Source organism: Camelina sativa, chromosome 12 (genome assembly GCF_000633955.1).
Source record: "Camelina sativa cultivar DH55 chromosome 12, Cs, whole genome shotgun sequence".
Classification (NCBI taxonomy): domain Eukaryota; kingdom Viridiplantae; phylum Streptophyta; class Magnoliopsida; order Brassicales; family Brassicaceae; genus Camelina; species Camelina sativa.
In genome coordinates this window covers 32,070,405-32,086,007 of record NC_025696.1, presented here as the reverse complement: position 1 = coordinate 32,086,007, position 15,603 = coordinate 32,070,405, and the positions used below count along the sequence as shown (strand labels likewise).

Sequence of the window (15,603 nt, the reverse complement as noted above, 5' to 3'; positions counted from 1 at the left end):
CGTATCCACTCTATGACCAAAACAACTCTTCTAACTCCAAATGCAGGGGGGAGAGGCTTCGTCTTAAACACGAGGTGAAAAACATGGACATGCAAAGACGGAGATGGAGCTGACATGACCGCCGTAAAAGAGAGTGCCTCTTCCAAGGCTAACTTATCGCCCAAAGCCTTAGCAATTATATCATTTGCCACAATCTCTAAACATTGAAAAAATTTGGCTTTCTAGATTGCCCATAAAATTCGAAGGAGTTGATCAGGATCACCCTTTTGAGAAGCACCCTTCCAGAAAATAAAATCCAAATTCGATTACACTAACTCATATGTAAAACTCTCTGTCGAGACCAGAGTCGGAGATAAATCCCAAACTTCACACGAGCGAGGACATTCAAAGAAAACGTGATTAATAGTCTCAACCGCAGAGTCGCGCACCTTTTACACCAAATGTCACATTGGATACCTCGGTGTATCTATTTACTTTTATAGATAGATTACTAAAATATTTACTTTATATTCTTTTAAATCTAATTTTATTTGAAAAAATCTAACCCGCATATCGGGCGGATTCTAATCTAGTAAAATATAAAACACCTTCATAAGTGTTTAACTTTTGATTTTGTATTTTTTTCAATTATAAATATAGTTGGAAGAAAATCAAACTTATGATCCTAAACTCTGACTCAAGAACGAGAGTTTTACATATTCATATAAAACTAAAAAAAATATACTACACAAGATTCGTAATAATATTTTTATGGATAAGTATAATAAATTTTGTAAATATAAATTATAGTAAAATTAATTAATAATTATTTTACTTGCACATAGTGTGGATTGTTACCTCGTATGACATTATCATTTAGGTAAAGAATATTCAAATAATCATGTATGTATAGTAATTTAGTTTACCATTACATATACTATCTTGATAATATATGATAATTATTATAAATTTAGTAAATTATCAACCAAATTAGTAGAGGTATTTTAAGAACCTAAATGATTTCTCAAAATTTTAAGGTATATTATCAGTAATCAATTTTGTTTGTCATATAGAGTATTACTTATTGTTTTTTATGCAATATTTTAAGGATTAATTTTGTAAATAATTTTTTAAAATTTATAAGTAAAAAGTACATGTACTTAAGAAAATGTTAATATAACTATTTTGCTTGGTTCTTTGGTCAACAATACGTCTAGTTTTGTTATTTTTTAAAGTTTGGGCCTAATTCTGTGTAAGCAATTCATTACTTTCGTAGCACAAACGCTCAAGCTGCTCCGATTTTTTTTTTGTTTGCATATGTGTCTTGTTGAAACCTGAAAGCTTGAGTCTTTCTTCGTAACTTCTTCGCTTGTGCATGGGTTCCAAAGAAACAAGCGATTAAGCAAATCTCATCTCTCTTTTTCACTAAAGCCCCTAAAAAATTAGGGCGTGGATTGAGTTTATGTAACAAGGTAGGTTTCGAGGTTTACTCCTTTTTTTTCTAGGGTTCCTTAGTCCATAAGATTCCTATTTGCTTTGTGAGCTTTAAATTTTCCTTCCGAAAGTTCATGTTCGATTCCATAAGATGGCTATGTTACCAGTTTAACGTGTTTCCTTTGGATTTTACATGAATTGAAAGATCAAACCCTTTCTCTGTTTTGTAGTGCATGCGAACTGTTTGGTAAATATATATACTCTCTTCGTTTTGGTGCAGAAAAAATGGATCTCTTAAACAACCTACCAGAAGAGATTCTTTGTCATATATTGTCATTCCTTACCACAAAGGAGGCTGCTTTGACATCTGTTCTCTCCAAGAGATGGCGAAATCTGTTTGCATTTGTCCCTAATCTTCACATTGATGACTGTGATTTTCGACAGAGCTTCATGGAATTTGTGGATAGAGTTTTGGCATTGCAGGGTAATTCTCCCATTAAGAAATTCTACCTCGGTGGTATGGGCGGTATTGATATAGATCGTGTGAGTTGTTGGATACAGAATGTGATGGTCCGTGGTGTTTCGGAGATTGTTCTGTCGATCTTTGATGATACGCCATCAGCAGATAGAAATCATATGTTTCCGAAAGTTTTCCAGAACAAGAAACTAGTTAAGCTAACATTAAGTTATGGATTTGATATTCGTTTGGTGGATGGGAGCATTTTCTTACCGACGCTCAAGACTCTCATTCTACATTTAGTTTCGGTATCTGTTGATACGTTTGACATTCTTCTTCATGCTTTGCCTGCGCTTGAGGAATTAGTCCTAGATGATATAGACTGGAAAGATTTGGATGATTTGGATGTTAATGTGACTCTATCAAGTGCAAGCCTCAAGAATTTAACAATAAACTACTGCGGTAGTTTTGTTACTTATTCATTTGATACACCTAGCCTTGCGTACTTCTGTTACTCTAGTTATGCCGCAGAAGATTATTCCGTAGCTAAAACGGAAAACTTGTTTGAGGCTCGAATCAGCGTTTTGGTACATGGAGGAGATATTTGGCGAGCAAGATTGCCACACAATATTTGGTTTGAGGATGAAGAGGACAATGTTATCAACCAATTTTCAAATGTGGGGAACCTTATGAATGGCATTCGAAATGTTCGGTGCCTAGTTCTGTCTCCTGATACTCTTGAGGTCAGTCTTCTTCTTTGATATATTGTGATATTTTTCTTTCAGAAAAAAAAGAAGACCATCACTTCGTCTTAATTCATGGAGTATGGCTTTGTTGTAACTGTGGCTTGTCTTGTTATAAGGTGCTTTCTGTATGCTGTGAATCATTGCCAGTGTTCAACAACCTCAAATCATTAACTATTACGAGCAACGATAATCGAGGATGGCAAGCAATGCCAGCTCTTCTAAGGAACTGTCCGCATTTAGAAACTCTAGTCCTTGAGGTATATATATATATAAACAACTCATTTGCCAAACACATGTACAAGATAGAGTTCACACTTTGACTCCTGTATTGTATCCTTAATGTTTTCAGGGTCTATTACACCATGTCACAGATAAATGCGGGGATGCTTGTGACTGCGTTTCTCGAGAGGAAAAGGGTCGTTCACTCACATCTTGTCCAGTAAAAGTTTTAGAGATTAAAGGGTTTCATGGAACAACCAAAGAGATCCACTTATACCAAAAAAAAAAAACCAAAGAGATCCACATGATTAAACATTTCTTGGACTATTTTCCGTGTTTGAAGGAGATAAAGATCTATATGGAAGAGGATGGTCCTAGACAGCTCAGAGTCCCTGAAGCGTCTGAAGGTATTGCAAAGATGATGATGGAAAACTATAATAATATGTCATCGGGTTGCAATGTCCAGCTCCTTGTGAGTGGTAACTTGTATAAGAAGTGGTGGACTCCATAATGAAGCCTAAGTTGCTCATATTTCTGCCAAATTAAAGTTAAGTTCCCATGGAATTTGATTTTGGTTTATTTTTTATTTCATTGGCTTGAAAACTGTTTCAAACCAAGGCGATCGTCATTTATGTGTGATTTACTACAAACGAAAAAGTCAATGAGCTACCTTACTTACCGTACGTTTGTGTGATTTGAATTTTTTAAATCCTTATTTTCTCTATGAGAGTGACAACTCTGCGGCCTTGCAAGGGCAGTGGTGGATTTCATGCCATCATACTGGAATTTGGACTACATTCACAAGCCAACCTTTCAAGTGTATATCAACCAAGTCTAATTCCTGGCAAAGCATGAAGAAGAAAATCAAACTTATGAACACTAAATTCTGAGTCGAGAACGAGAGTTTTAACCAACATCGGTTAGAATATATGTTCCTATCGGTAAAAATATTAAGTGAACTCTTTTTCGTTTGTTTTAGGATTAACGTAGACAATAAAGTATCCAAAGATATCAAGTGATCTAGATACTGAAATCCTTCTCTAAAGAAATTAGTACAAGACAACAGACACAACAAGAGCCACAACAGCGGTGGTAAGCAAAATATTTGGGTATTCGAGCCGTCCTAGAAAATTGGATATCTGAAAGCTCGGCATGTGATCTAGATGCTGAAATTCATGTCTTGATTTTGTGAGTAGAATCCGAACGTCCAAGTGGGAGCAAATTCTCAACAGAAGGAGAAATATCGACGATACGTACCTTGTTAGTCTCCGGATAATATTTGAACAGCCTCTTCTCATTGTCATGGAAAAGATGATTTCCTCGCTTAGAAACCGCGACTGGCCTTGTCCAATAACACAATTAGAAAATGCCCAAATAAGATGGGAGCATATTTATAGAGAATAAACGTATAGAGTAAGTGAGGCTCCATGTTGCTCCGTGTGCATCCATGCTCCATTATCTTAACATTCCAATGAGTATTCTTCATATAGGTTATGGCTAAGACTAGTCGGTCTTTAAGGTTCGCTACTTGGCCTGACCTTCCGTATATTTCAGATAGAGGCGGTGTTGGAACATCACGAAACTCTTCCGTGTGAAGATCAAAAGCTAGTATCTTGCAACCACACATTACTTCTAACCAGTAGATGGACCCATTAACACACGTAGACTTCCTTCTATGCCCCACATAGTAAGGAGGCGGAGTCAGTTTCCGCCATTCACCAATGTTAACATCAAGAATCTCACAATAACGGCTCTGGTTATTGCAATACTCAAACAACATCCTTACTACTTTATAAGTCCCATTAATTTTGTCCCTACCGAATCCCATCGTCCAACATCCAGGGAAAACATCAAACATGCAATTTCCAAAGATTTCTTCTACCAGATCGTCGGGAACTAGGCACATCACCGGATTAGGGTATTTTTTTAGCTTCTTGTCTATTTTTTTTTGTTTCTGTTCTCTTTATCTTTTTTATTTATTTATTTTAGATTTAGCAACAACAACTCAGCAAAGTACAAAATAATGCTTGAGATACACTCAACTGTTAACCTTTTTTCTCGGCTACAATATCATTGATTAAAATATATGAGTTAGATAGATATGAGTAAATATTATTTTCTTATATAAGATTTTGATTTTTAAAGTTAATCATTAACATAGTTGCGATATGTGTGAAGTGTATTGATTAATGAATGTTTAACAGTTTAAGATTTGGACTTTGTAGAAGCAAATAAATTGTAGGTAGCTCAAACAGATAATAAAGCCAAGATACACAACAACAATTTATTTGTATTGACAATCACCTAGTAAAAGCAAACAAATAATTTGGTGAGTTATTAGTTGAATGGCTTTTTTTTTGTTTTTGTCAACCAAACATTAAATTAAAATATAACTTTAAGGTTGGTTGCCCAAATCGGAGGGTAATAGTTTATAAAAGAAATTTTCAGAAACTAAAGGTCTCGAAGAACAAGCAACACAATCTGTCCTCACATTTGACAGACGCGGTAGTTTAATGTCTTATAATAACCGAACTAATTAAAATTTAACCTGTGGTACACCACTAGACAATTATTTTTTATATACATTTTATTTTGCTTTTGAATAGTGAGTTTTTATGATTTTTAGTATTGATGTTACAATATAATAGTATTTGTTTTGAATTAATGTGGGTTGAATTTGAGAGAACTATTGTTATTTGAATATTTAAGGAAATATGATATTTATATTATGAAATAGAATTGTGATTAATCCATCACAAGACACATGTTAGGACACTTGTTTTTGTAATATTACACCAACTTCCACTTGTCATTACCACAACTAATAGGTACTGACTCATATGTTTTGTAATGCACTATAAATAGGAGTTGTGTAATAAGAATGACATACATAAGTTCTTCTTTGATCAAAAACACTCTCAAAGTCTCTCTCTCTCTCGGCTGCTCTCTCCCTCTCTCTCTCTTTGTTATTTCTTGTTTACTTTACAAAGTATTACAAACATAAGTTAAGTTTATTTTGGTTATAATTCACAACAATTTAATATTTATTGGTGGTGTATGATTTTGTTCTTTCTTTTTTTTGCAGAAAAATCTTACCAAAAAGAACAATTTTTTTTTCACAATAACATTAAAAAGACAATAGTATTTTATTTTTATCTTTATGAATCTTTATTCACCAATAGGAAGATGGTTCACGTAACGTTTAACCAATTTTTTTTGACTAATGTGCGTGGATTTTCATTCCCTGAAATAATTAAAATAGAGAATAATAAGATTCATGTGAACAATAAAAGAGAATAATGGAAATTATCTAAGCAAGATTCTTAGAGAGATTATAGGAACTTTATTGATTGTGTTAATTTTATGGAGATGATAGAGATTTTTTTTTTGGAAAATCGGTTGTATCATTTTGAGAGATTAAAAGAAACTTATAGATATGGTGGAGTTTTATGGCAATAAACTATAATGATTTTGGTCGATTTCTTTCATTTTACTATTTGAGTTTTGTGCAATTTTTAGGAATTAAAGTTGCAAATAAAAATTTAAATAACTAAAACTATAAAAGTAAAACACAAAATATACTTAAAAAATGTTAATATAGATAACATAAGTTTGCAACGAAGCAATTTGGTAAAACGAATTTGTGAACCTATGGGATGGTCTTTGTGTATAGACTTTGTCCCTAATCTTGATATTGATGACTCTGTTTTTCTGTATCCGGAAGAGGGTAAAGAGCAAGACAGATACTCCTAAATTCCTAATGACAAAACTTAATAAGCTACAACATAGGTTGTACTGTTGTGCGTAGCGCAAAATAAACAGATGTGATACAACATCAGACATAAAAGAAAGTGGCATTGGTTTCTACTTTTCAGATATGTTTTTTTGTGTTAAAGTTTAAAGTTCTAAATTCATATACAATATCTAAGCGAGATCCTAATAACTCATGAAGATGATAGTACTATATACAATACTTCAGTTTTACGAGTAATTTTAGATTCTTTCTATTCTTTTTGTTGTAGTGAGAGATAAACTCTTTAATTTTTGTATTAATATTGATGATATTAAGGATTCGAATGGATGTTGTAGCCAATACTTCATTAATATTCTATTTTTGAGGCGAATAATAGAGTGTATCTACAAATCTATTTCTATGTAAAAATGGTCTGTACTACAAAAGTTTTCTATTTTTTTTAGCACAGAACAAATCTTCAAGCGTGAGCCATATGTCACGCGCCTTGGATTTGGCTTTGAGGATGGTGTCAAGGAGCTGTTCCGAGACCGTGCCGTAAATCCACATTTTTACAAGCCCATCACGTTCTTTTCACTGTTTTTCATCATCACTGGTAGGCACAGAGGTGTCATCAAGATGTCCCAAGATACCAAAACTACTGCAATGGGTTTCGAAGAGATCGCGTCATACATCATAATTCAGCTTGTTCAGGTCAAGCTAGATGGGAATGTAGCCTCAAATCTGTGTGATTCCAAAGGGCTTATCAGTGTTGGGAATGACGGCGGGAGCCAGTCGTCGTCACCACTCATGAAAGGATAAACAAAGAAGAAGGGAACTAAAAGAAAAAAAATGGGAAAAAAAACAGACGGAGAGGAGGAGGATCAATTAAAGCTTTGAGAATAGCTTTAGCTCTGATTCTATGAAATTGTATGAATGTCGGTGAGAGGAGAGTTGTGTATTCATTATGTATATATAGTGTTACAAGTGATAAGATCATATTTGTGCCGAATATCATGAGATATATACAAATATAAGATTCTCATATATCCTCTCTAACACTTACATTTCCAAGATATACTTAATGAATGGTAAATAAAAAGTGTTCTAATCCACAAAATGGATTTGTCTGTCCATACTGTCATAACCGTTGAAACCATTCTAACCTATACTTAGCTATGTTCTTTTTCTCCCTATCACTTTCGTAAGTTGGCGTGAATCTGTTAAAGCAATACTTTCGTAGGTGTCAAACAGGCCGGCCCGCATCTATCTGGACCGTCTGCGGCGAACAATTTTTATCTTCTGGACTGCGATGGACCGCCCGCTACCCTTGCACACATAAAAGTTATGTCCAAATCCATCCCGCGGTTCTAATATTTAGTGTCTACTTGTCCTGCTGAGATATTATTTGGGCTTGGCCATTAGGCCCGCTTGACCCCTCTACTTTCGTAGCCCAAAACTCAAGCAATCTCGGTTTACCAAAAACTAAACCGATGATTTAAAAAAATCGGATAAAACCGAACCAATATTCAGACCAGACTACTTCAATTTGAAACCCTCAATTTCGTTTTCGTCATCTGCAATTGCATTGCCGAAACTGAGAAGGCCGCTGAAAGCTTTGGGTCTCTCTCCTGCTTCTCACTGAAAACCCTAAAATTTGGGTCTTGGATTAAAGCCTTTGCAACAGTTTTTGCAAGGTAGGTATCAAAGTCTACTCATTTTTTTTTTTTTTTTGCGGTTTCGTCGTTCCACAAATTTGATTTTTTTTGCTTTCTATTTGCCTTGTTAACTTAGGGTTTCTCTCTATCTTGCAGTGGAGCTCTTTGGTTTCGTGCAGAGAAAAAATGGATCTCTTAAGCAATCTACCAGACGAGATTCTTTGTCATACCTTGTCATTCCTTACCACAAAGGAGGCTGCTTTGACATCTGTCCTCTCCAAGAGGTGGCGCAATCTTATTGCATTTGTCCCTAATCTTCACATTGATAACTCTGTCTTTCTCAATCCCGAAGAGGGTAAGCATAAAAGGTACGAAATTCAACAGAGTTTCATGGATTTTGTTGATAGAGTATTGGCATTGCAAGGTAATTCTCCCATTAAGAAAGCCTCCCTCAAGTGTCTAAATATGCGTGATTCTGATTCAAACCGAGTCGATGATTGGATAAGTAACGTGTTGGCGCGCGGTGTTTGTGAACTTGATCTGTTAATCTATTTGTGTATGGATGAATACGTTCTGCTGTCTTCAAAATGTTTCGAGAGTAGGGATCTAGTTAAGCTGAAGTTAGATAGTCTTTGTATTGGTGTTCAACCGGATACGATCTCTACCGCCCCTGTTGGTTGGTTGGCTGAAGGGATAGTCTTACCAATGCTTAAAACTCTCGTGATTAAGTCAGTTGGGTTTTATGTTGATGAGTTTTTTCTTAGAGCTTTGCCTGCGCTTGAGGAATTGGTCATGGATGATGTGTTCTGGTTCTGGAGCGTTACGGATGTCACCGTGTCAAATGCAAACCTCAAGACACTAACGATAAATTACAACCATTATTCAGGCACTTTTTCGTTTGATACACCTAGTCTTGTTTACTTCTGTTACTCTGATTATGTTGCTAAAGACTACCCTGTAGTTAACATGGAAAACTTAGTTGAGGCTAGAATCAGCCTTTTGGTAACTGAAGATCAAATCAAGCGAGCAAGAGCGCCAAATGATTATTTGTTAGATGAAGGTGATGACAATGTTGTTCTCCGGTTTGAAAATGTGGGGAAGCTTTTGAATGGCATACGAAATGTTCAGTATCTGGAATTGTCTGCTGTTACTCTCGAGGTCAGTTTTCTTCTTTTTCTGTTCGGTCTTGTTCGTCACCATTTTTAACGAGGAAGTGAAGGTTTTGTCTTAAGACATTTAATGGTGAGTGTCTAATTGTGGTTTGTCTTGTGTTTAGGTGCTTTCCTTCTGCTGTGATTCGATGCCACTGTTCAACAACCTGAAATCGTTAACTATTAAGAGTGGCGAAAATTATACATGGCAAGCAATGTCAGTTCTTATAAGAAACTGTCCACATTTAGAAACTCTAGTCCTTGAGGTATAAAAAACAACTCATTTGCCAAACATATACAAAGATAGAGTTTATACTTTGAATAGAATCTCTGATAGTCGCTTTTATGTTTTCAGGGTCTCTTTCACCATGTCGCAGATAAATGCGGGGATGCTTGTGACTGCGTTTCTCGTAAGGAAAAGGGTCGTTCACTCACATCTTGTCCAGTAAAGGTGTTAGAGATCCAAGAGTTTCAAGGAACAATGAAAGAGAGTTACATGATAAATCATTTCTTGAACTATTTTCTGTGTTTGGTGGAGATCAAGATCTATATGAATGTTGATATAAAGGGCAGAGACCTGGAAGCTATCGTGGAGAATATGAAACTCTACAACAAGCATTGCAATGTGCAGTTCCTGGTAAATGGGGACTTGTATAAGGAGTGGAGTGCACAATGAAGTCTTTGAAGAACAAAATTTGCTCATAGTTTGATTTTATTTTACTTGGTTTGAAATGTTTTCAAACCAAACAGACGCAACCCAAACCAATTTCAAAACCTGTTGTTTTCTTCTTCCTCTTTTTCAAATGTTTTGAGTCATTTACTATTGAGGCTTGTCTTATTTATTTTTATTCACAAGCAATTTGCTCTTAGCTCTTTGTGTCCATGTTTCCTAGAAGTAGCAAATGTTGACTTAAGCTTATTAAGGTGAAACTCTTCCAGTCTTTCATAGCTAATAAACATCTCACTAAAGTTTTGATCACATTGTTACATTGTTGAGAAGTCGCAAAAACAAAAAACGATTTAGGGAACTTGAAAACTTCAACGATGCTATGTTAGAAAACGATTGCACTATATATGAAGCTTCTTGTAGCGAACATTGTTTTTATCTTTATACTAGGGAGGTACCCGCGCCTAAAGCGCGGTATTAAGATTTTAATAATAATTGTTTTGTTACTTTATGACATGTTATTTTTCTAAACTAACTTTTAAAAACTTTATAATATTTTATTAGATTATAAATACATTTTTGTATTTGCATATATAGTAAAAGACTTATTTCACTAAAGAAAAAATAATTTTCTAAATGTGAATTACTAATTGAGTCTTTTAAATAAACTTCTAAACTGTAGTAAACAGCTATCGAGATTCAATAAGTAATACCAAATTTTGTAAGAGCGTAAGCAATTTCCAAAAGTTCGATATTAGAATGTATTATCTAAATTACAAAATAAAGTTTAGAGTAACGGAAAGTTGGATTTGAGTAGCGGTTAATACAAAAACTAAAATATAGAGTCCTTCAAATAGAAGAAAAAGAGACAGCCAACATCCCATTCTTTACATTTGAGTTACTGAGCTTTAACCTTGTTGGTTCATCACATGTTTTATATAATAACGCCCAGCAAATTCAGTCCTGCAAATATATAAATTGTTTTAAGAAATTTGACTTTAACATCATACAAAACTTGATTTCATAAAAATAATTACATCTTACATAGCCTGATGATGCTCCAGTCCTTCGTACTCTGGTTTTATGAAGATCTTCGAAGAGTTTAAGGTATTTTCAAGACATGGTGAACCTATGGACATTTAGAATTTTAGGTAATTTTATTGATTACCTTATGATAATTAAAACTTACGTTACATACCTTCATATTCTCCAACCCTCATAAACCGCATTACACAGAATACAGGTTCGGATTTGTATATGAGATGGCACCCGCTTGATTGCCATATGGTCCTGAATTCAGTAGCGTGGTTGTCTTTGAGACGACACTTCACAGTCTCACACCTACATGTTTATCAACTCAATTAAAATGTTGACAGAAACTAATTTGAATTGTAACAATCATAAAGGGAAATTAAATATCTAGTACCTGCCATTCAACAATGTGAGAACAACTTCATTAATATCAATGATACTCCCAGGCCGTCTTCTATCTTCAACATCCATTATACACACACAAACATCTAATTTGGGAAAATAGAGAATATAGGTTTTCAAAGTGTTGCTAATCTATTATTGGTAAAGTGTTATTATTCCCTTTTTATGTGAAGAACCAATACACAAAGTTTCATAAATCCTAAAATTAAGAATCTACTTTTCAAACACAAAGATACCAATTAACTATATAGACGGATTGTTTCAAACTAATATAATCAATTTAAGAAATACTTACCGAAAGTTATGGGATGATATATTCTTCCATGTTTTATGTCATCCAAATCCTCGAACCTAAAGTAATTCTTAGGACTCAATGATTCGAGCAGCGTCATTGTGGTTTGACCCGTAAATTTAATCTGATAGGGGTGATGAGTATTCCTATCCTCCAGGGTTGGATAGATCACTTTGAAATTTCTAATATTGTACCACTCACCATCGTATATATATTTCGGGAGGTTAGCGAGTGTATCATTCAAATAAGGAGCTTCAATAGTGTCACCCTTCAAAGTTTAACAAAAAATTTGTAAGAAGTCTTATATACAACAACTGTTAGAACTCGAAATTTAAGTAAATATCATTCAGATAATGACTCTAACCTTTTGATCCACAAGAAGCAGAACTCGTTTTTTGAAGAACTCTCTGACTGTCCAAGAGTGTAAGACCTTGACATTGATACACCAATTAGTTCTTTCTCGAACCAGATCAGCAATATAATCGAATTTCATGATTCTCTCAAATTAGGTTTTGCTTGATTCTTCAATGTTAACGAAAACAAAAAGGGGATTTTTGATTTGTAAGAATACAAAGAGTCACGACTAAACGTTGCGTCTCAATCTTTTTAGTTTCTCGCTTTAGTCTGATTATTTTAAATTATAATATTATATAAATAAACACAGTTTTAATATAAGGTTCATCACATTGTTTATGTAGAAAATATAATTTATGTTAACGTGTTTAAGATGTTTATACGTACTCAATTTTTAAAACTTAACACTTGGATATTAATATGTTTTACCGTACTCATTTTTAAAAACTTAACACTTGTATATTGATATTTTAAAAGGTAATGTCATTAAGGTGAAAAAAACTGAGAATCAGATGACAATATTATGGAATGGAATGTTATAGTAGATATTAGATGTTAAAAGAAAATCATATATTTTCAAAGACTTCTTTGAAAACTACATTAAGGGTTTTGTTCTGACATTTCCCTTCTTCATCTGTAATCAAAATCTTCAATCCTTTTCTGCTTGTAACTCTGGAAAATGCAACGTATAGTTGTCCATGTGTAAATACGGGCTTGGGTAGATACAATCCAACATGTTCCAACGTCTGTCCTTGGCTTTTGTTTATAGTGATCGCAAATGCAAGAGCAACGGGAAACTGACGACGCCTCATACGAAAGGGAAACTTTGCATCCGGTGGCGACACAAACATCCTAGGGATAAGAACTTTGTCGTTGACGTTTCTTTTACCTGTTACAATCCTTGCTTCAATAACATGATTCGCCATTTGTGTGACAATCAATCTCGTACCATTGCATAAACCTCCCTTAGGATCAATATTCCTAAGCAACATGATAGGTGCTCCCTTTTTTAGCGTCAGAACATGGTTAGGTAATCCAGAAACGTGAATACTGTTTAAGAATTCCTGAGTGTAGATCATATCGTCGTATGCACTTGTATCGGAAGTCTCGATGCTGTCTGAACTCAAATACTGTCTTTCTTCCCCTGGATATAATAAAATTCAAATAAGTAACTGTTTATATTGAATTTTGTTTGCAAAAAAAATATTTTTTAAAAAGTTGCACTCTTAATTTACCTGGAAGTTGAGAGAGCATATATTGATTTATTTTATCGACATCATCATTTCTTGGACTAAGAATAGCTCTTTCGCAAAAAAATTTTGCATCGGTCCTTGTTGCAAATGATGGACCGTATATCTGTTTAACAATTGCTTCTATAGGATTATCACATGCAACAATCAATAAATCCTCGGGTATTTCTATTTCTACCTCACCATTGTTAGGCTCGTTGATCTTGCCATCCCCAATATCGAGTAGCCATTTTGAAAATGTGGAGAGAGCATCTGCATCTTGACTATTTTTCGCCTTGCGAAGCCTCATGTTTTGTGTAAGCCGAAGTACTTTACAACTATCCCAAAGCAATGATGAGTTTATAGAGGCTAAAACTGTTCCAACTCTCCCAGCCTCTGGCACAACCGGTAAAATTTGTCTAAAATCACCCCCTAAAACAAAAACTTTACCTCCAAAAATCCGATCACACTTCATAATATCTCGCATACTCCTATCCAAGGTTTCGAAACAATATTTGTTCATCATTGGAGCCTCATCCCATATAATGAGCTTTGCTTCTCTAATTAACTCGGCAACATGTGATTTACCATCTATCGAACATATTGTAAATTCGTCCACATGGATGGGTATACCAAATCTAGAATGAGCTGTCCTACCACCTTCCATAAGTAAAGCAGCTATACCACTCGATGCAACATTAAGAACAATATCACCCCTAGATCGAATATCAGCGCCAAGAATACTCCACAAGAATGTTTTTCCGGTACCACCAAATCCATGAACAAAAAACATACCTCCCTTGTTACAATTCACAGCTTCAATAATTTCTAGGTAGACACTTTGTTGCTCTTCGGTCGACATACGTAACCACTTGTCTAAATTCTCTCTTTGTTCATCACGGCTGTAGTTTCTCTCATCTATTAGAAGCCTATTCTCATTATTATCCATCACAGATTGGTCTGGTTTAGGCATATTCACAATAGTTGACAGAGAGCTTCCGTTGGACCGCATAATTCTTTCAATCTCAGCTAAGCATAAGTTTGTTATCTGTTCCTGACTTAACATTAGACCTGCATTAGGGATAATTTTTTTTAGTTGACATATTTATGATCAGAATAATAATCGCATACGTTAGTGTAGATCAGTAAATTTTAGAAATACTATACTATTATATTTATTTATATTTTTTAAACTAAATACTTACTGTGGTTATTCGTACGGTTCCTTTGCAAATACAAAATATCTTCGCACAATATGTCTTTTGTAGCGAGCCAGAGATCGAGAGGCACCGAAACACTTTTCGAAAGCAATAGTATGACAAACAACTTCCTTAGAAACGGCCCAAAACACCACACACTTGCCTCTTTTATAGCTAGAATATATTCTTTGTCGTCATCCAATAATCCCAATGCAAAGCATGCATCTTTAAATTCTTTATACAGTTTACCTTTTACCGTTTTTAAAAAATCAAAACTTGTGGCACCTGGAACTGTATTAAGTAAAACTCTCAAGTAGTACGCCGGGCCTATCGAAGGTGGTACATATGTAATTCTACCTATTGCAAAACTTTTTCTTCTTTCAGATCTTCGTTGCCAGATTTTTTTACTATTAATCCACACAAACATATTTGGAAATTCAGCATAAGTGAGACTTCTACCTTCCGGATGTTTTTTATTGCATTCCATCCAGGCCAACAGTTTAGATCTTCTGGCTGAACGCTTCATTACATCTGCAATAGGATCATCTTCATTGTAAACTACCAATTCCTGTCCAGGAAGATGAAACGGAAGTTTCTCAACGGGAGTAGTACGATAGCAAATCGGAAAAGCCAATATTCGCCAAGCTGCTTCACATGCGGAGACATATCTAATAAAGAATAATAGTATTAATAAATATTAAATTATTAGGGTTTACACATATTTTCAATTAAACATATGTGTTAAATAAATAGGCATACCTGCAGTTATAGTATTTCTTGATTTCATTCTGATCGTCTTCGTCTCCTACGTTAGCTCTAATATAATCTGGCCCTTTGGTAATGTACTTGAAAAGATATTTCACTGAACGTGACTGATTACACCACTCAACATTAATATGAGTACGATAACGGATAGACAATTCCCGGTTATACGGAAGAACAAAGCTGTTATCACAATCAAAACCTTTTTTATGCACGAATCTCCCATCTTTCCTCCGTTTGTATAATGGATAACCAGCATCGTCGACCATAGTATTTTCTATGAATGGTTTTG

General features: G+C 34.6%; 2 protein-coding genes and 1 pseudogene across 2 annotated transcripts; 2 read left to right on the top strand and 1 right to left on the bottom strand.

Annotated features, from left to right (window-relative positions):
• Nucleotides 1,699-3,346, top strand: LOC104733010 (putative F-box protein At5g38390). Its single transcript, XM_019233933.1, has 3 exons — nt 1,699-2,613; nt 2,733-2,873; nt 2,966-3,346. The coding sequence occupies exons 1-3, from the start codon at nt 1,699-1,701 to the stop codon at nt 3,344-3,346; spliced, it is 1,437 nt and encodes a 478-aa protein (XP_019089478.1).
• Nucleotides 4,009-4,741, bottom strand: LOC104734069 (annotated as a pseudogene).
• On the top strand, nt 8,128-10,243 carry LOC104733009 (F-box/LRR-repeat protein At5g38396-like). Its single transcript, XM_010452617.2, has 4 exons — nt 8,128-8,262; nt 8,380-9,381; nt 9,500-9,640; nt 9,730-10,243. The coding sequence occupies exons 2-4, from the start codon at nt 8,410-8,412 to the stop codon at nt 10,048-10,050; spliced, it is 1,434 nt and encodes a 477-aa protein (XP_010450919.1). The 5' UTR covers nt 8,128-8,262; nt 8,380-8,409; the 3' UTR covers nt 10,051-10,243.

What these genes read in the sequence shown, in the direction of transcription:
- LOC104733010 (XM_019233933.1), top strand. Translation starts at nt 1,699, where the DNA reads ATGGATCTCTTAAACAACCTACCAGAAGAGATTCTTTGTCATATATTG. An exon ending in TGTCTCCTGATACTCTTGAG is followed by an intron (nt 2,614 to 2,732) that starts GTCAGTCTTCTT and finishes TCTTGTTATAAG; the next exon opens with GTGCTTTCTGTATGCTGTGA. An exon ending in TAGAAACTCTAGTCCTTGAG is followed by an intron (nt 2,874 to 2,965) that starts GTATATATATAT and finishes TAATGTTTTCAG; the next exon opens with GGTCTATTACACCATGTCAC.
- LOC104733009 (XM_010452617.2), top strand. Translation starts at nt 8,410, where the DNA reads ATGGATCTCTTAAGCAATCTACCAGACGAGATTCTTTGTCATACCTTG. An exon ending in TGTCTGCTGTTACTCTCGAG is followed by an intron (nt 9,382 to 9,499) that starts GTCAGTTTTCTT and finishes TCTTGTGTTTAG; the next exon opens with GTGCTTTCCTTCTGCTGTGA. An exon ending in TAGAAACTCTAGTCCTTGAG is followed by an intron (nt 9,641 to 9,729) that starts GTATAAAAAACA and finishes TTATGTTTTCAG; the next exon opens with GGTCTCTTTCACCATGTCGC.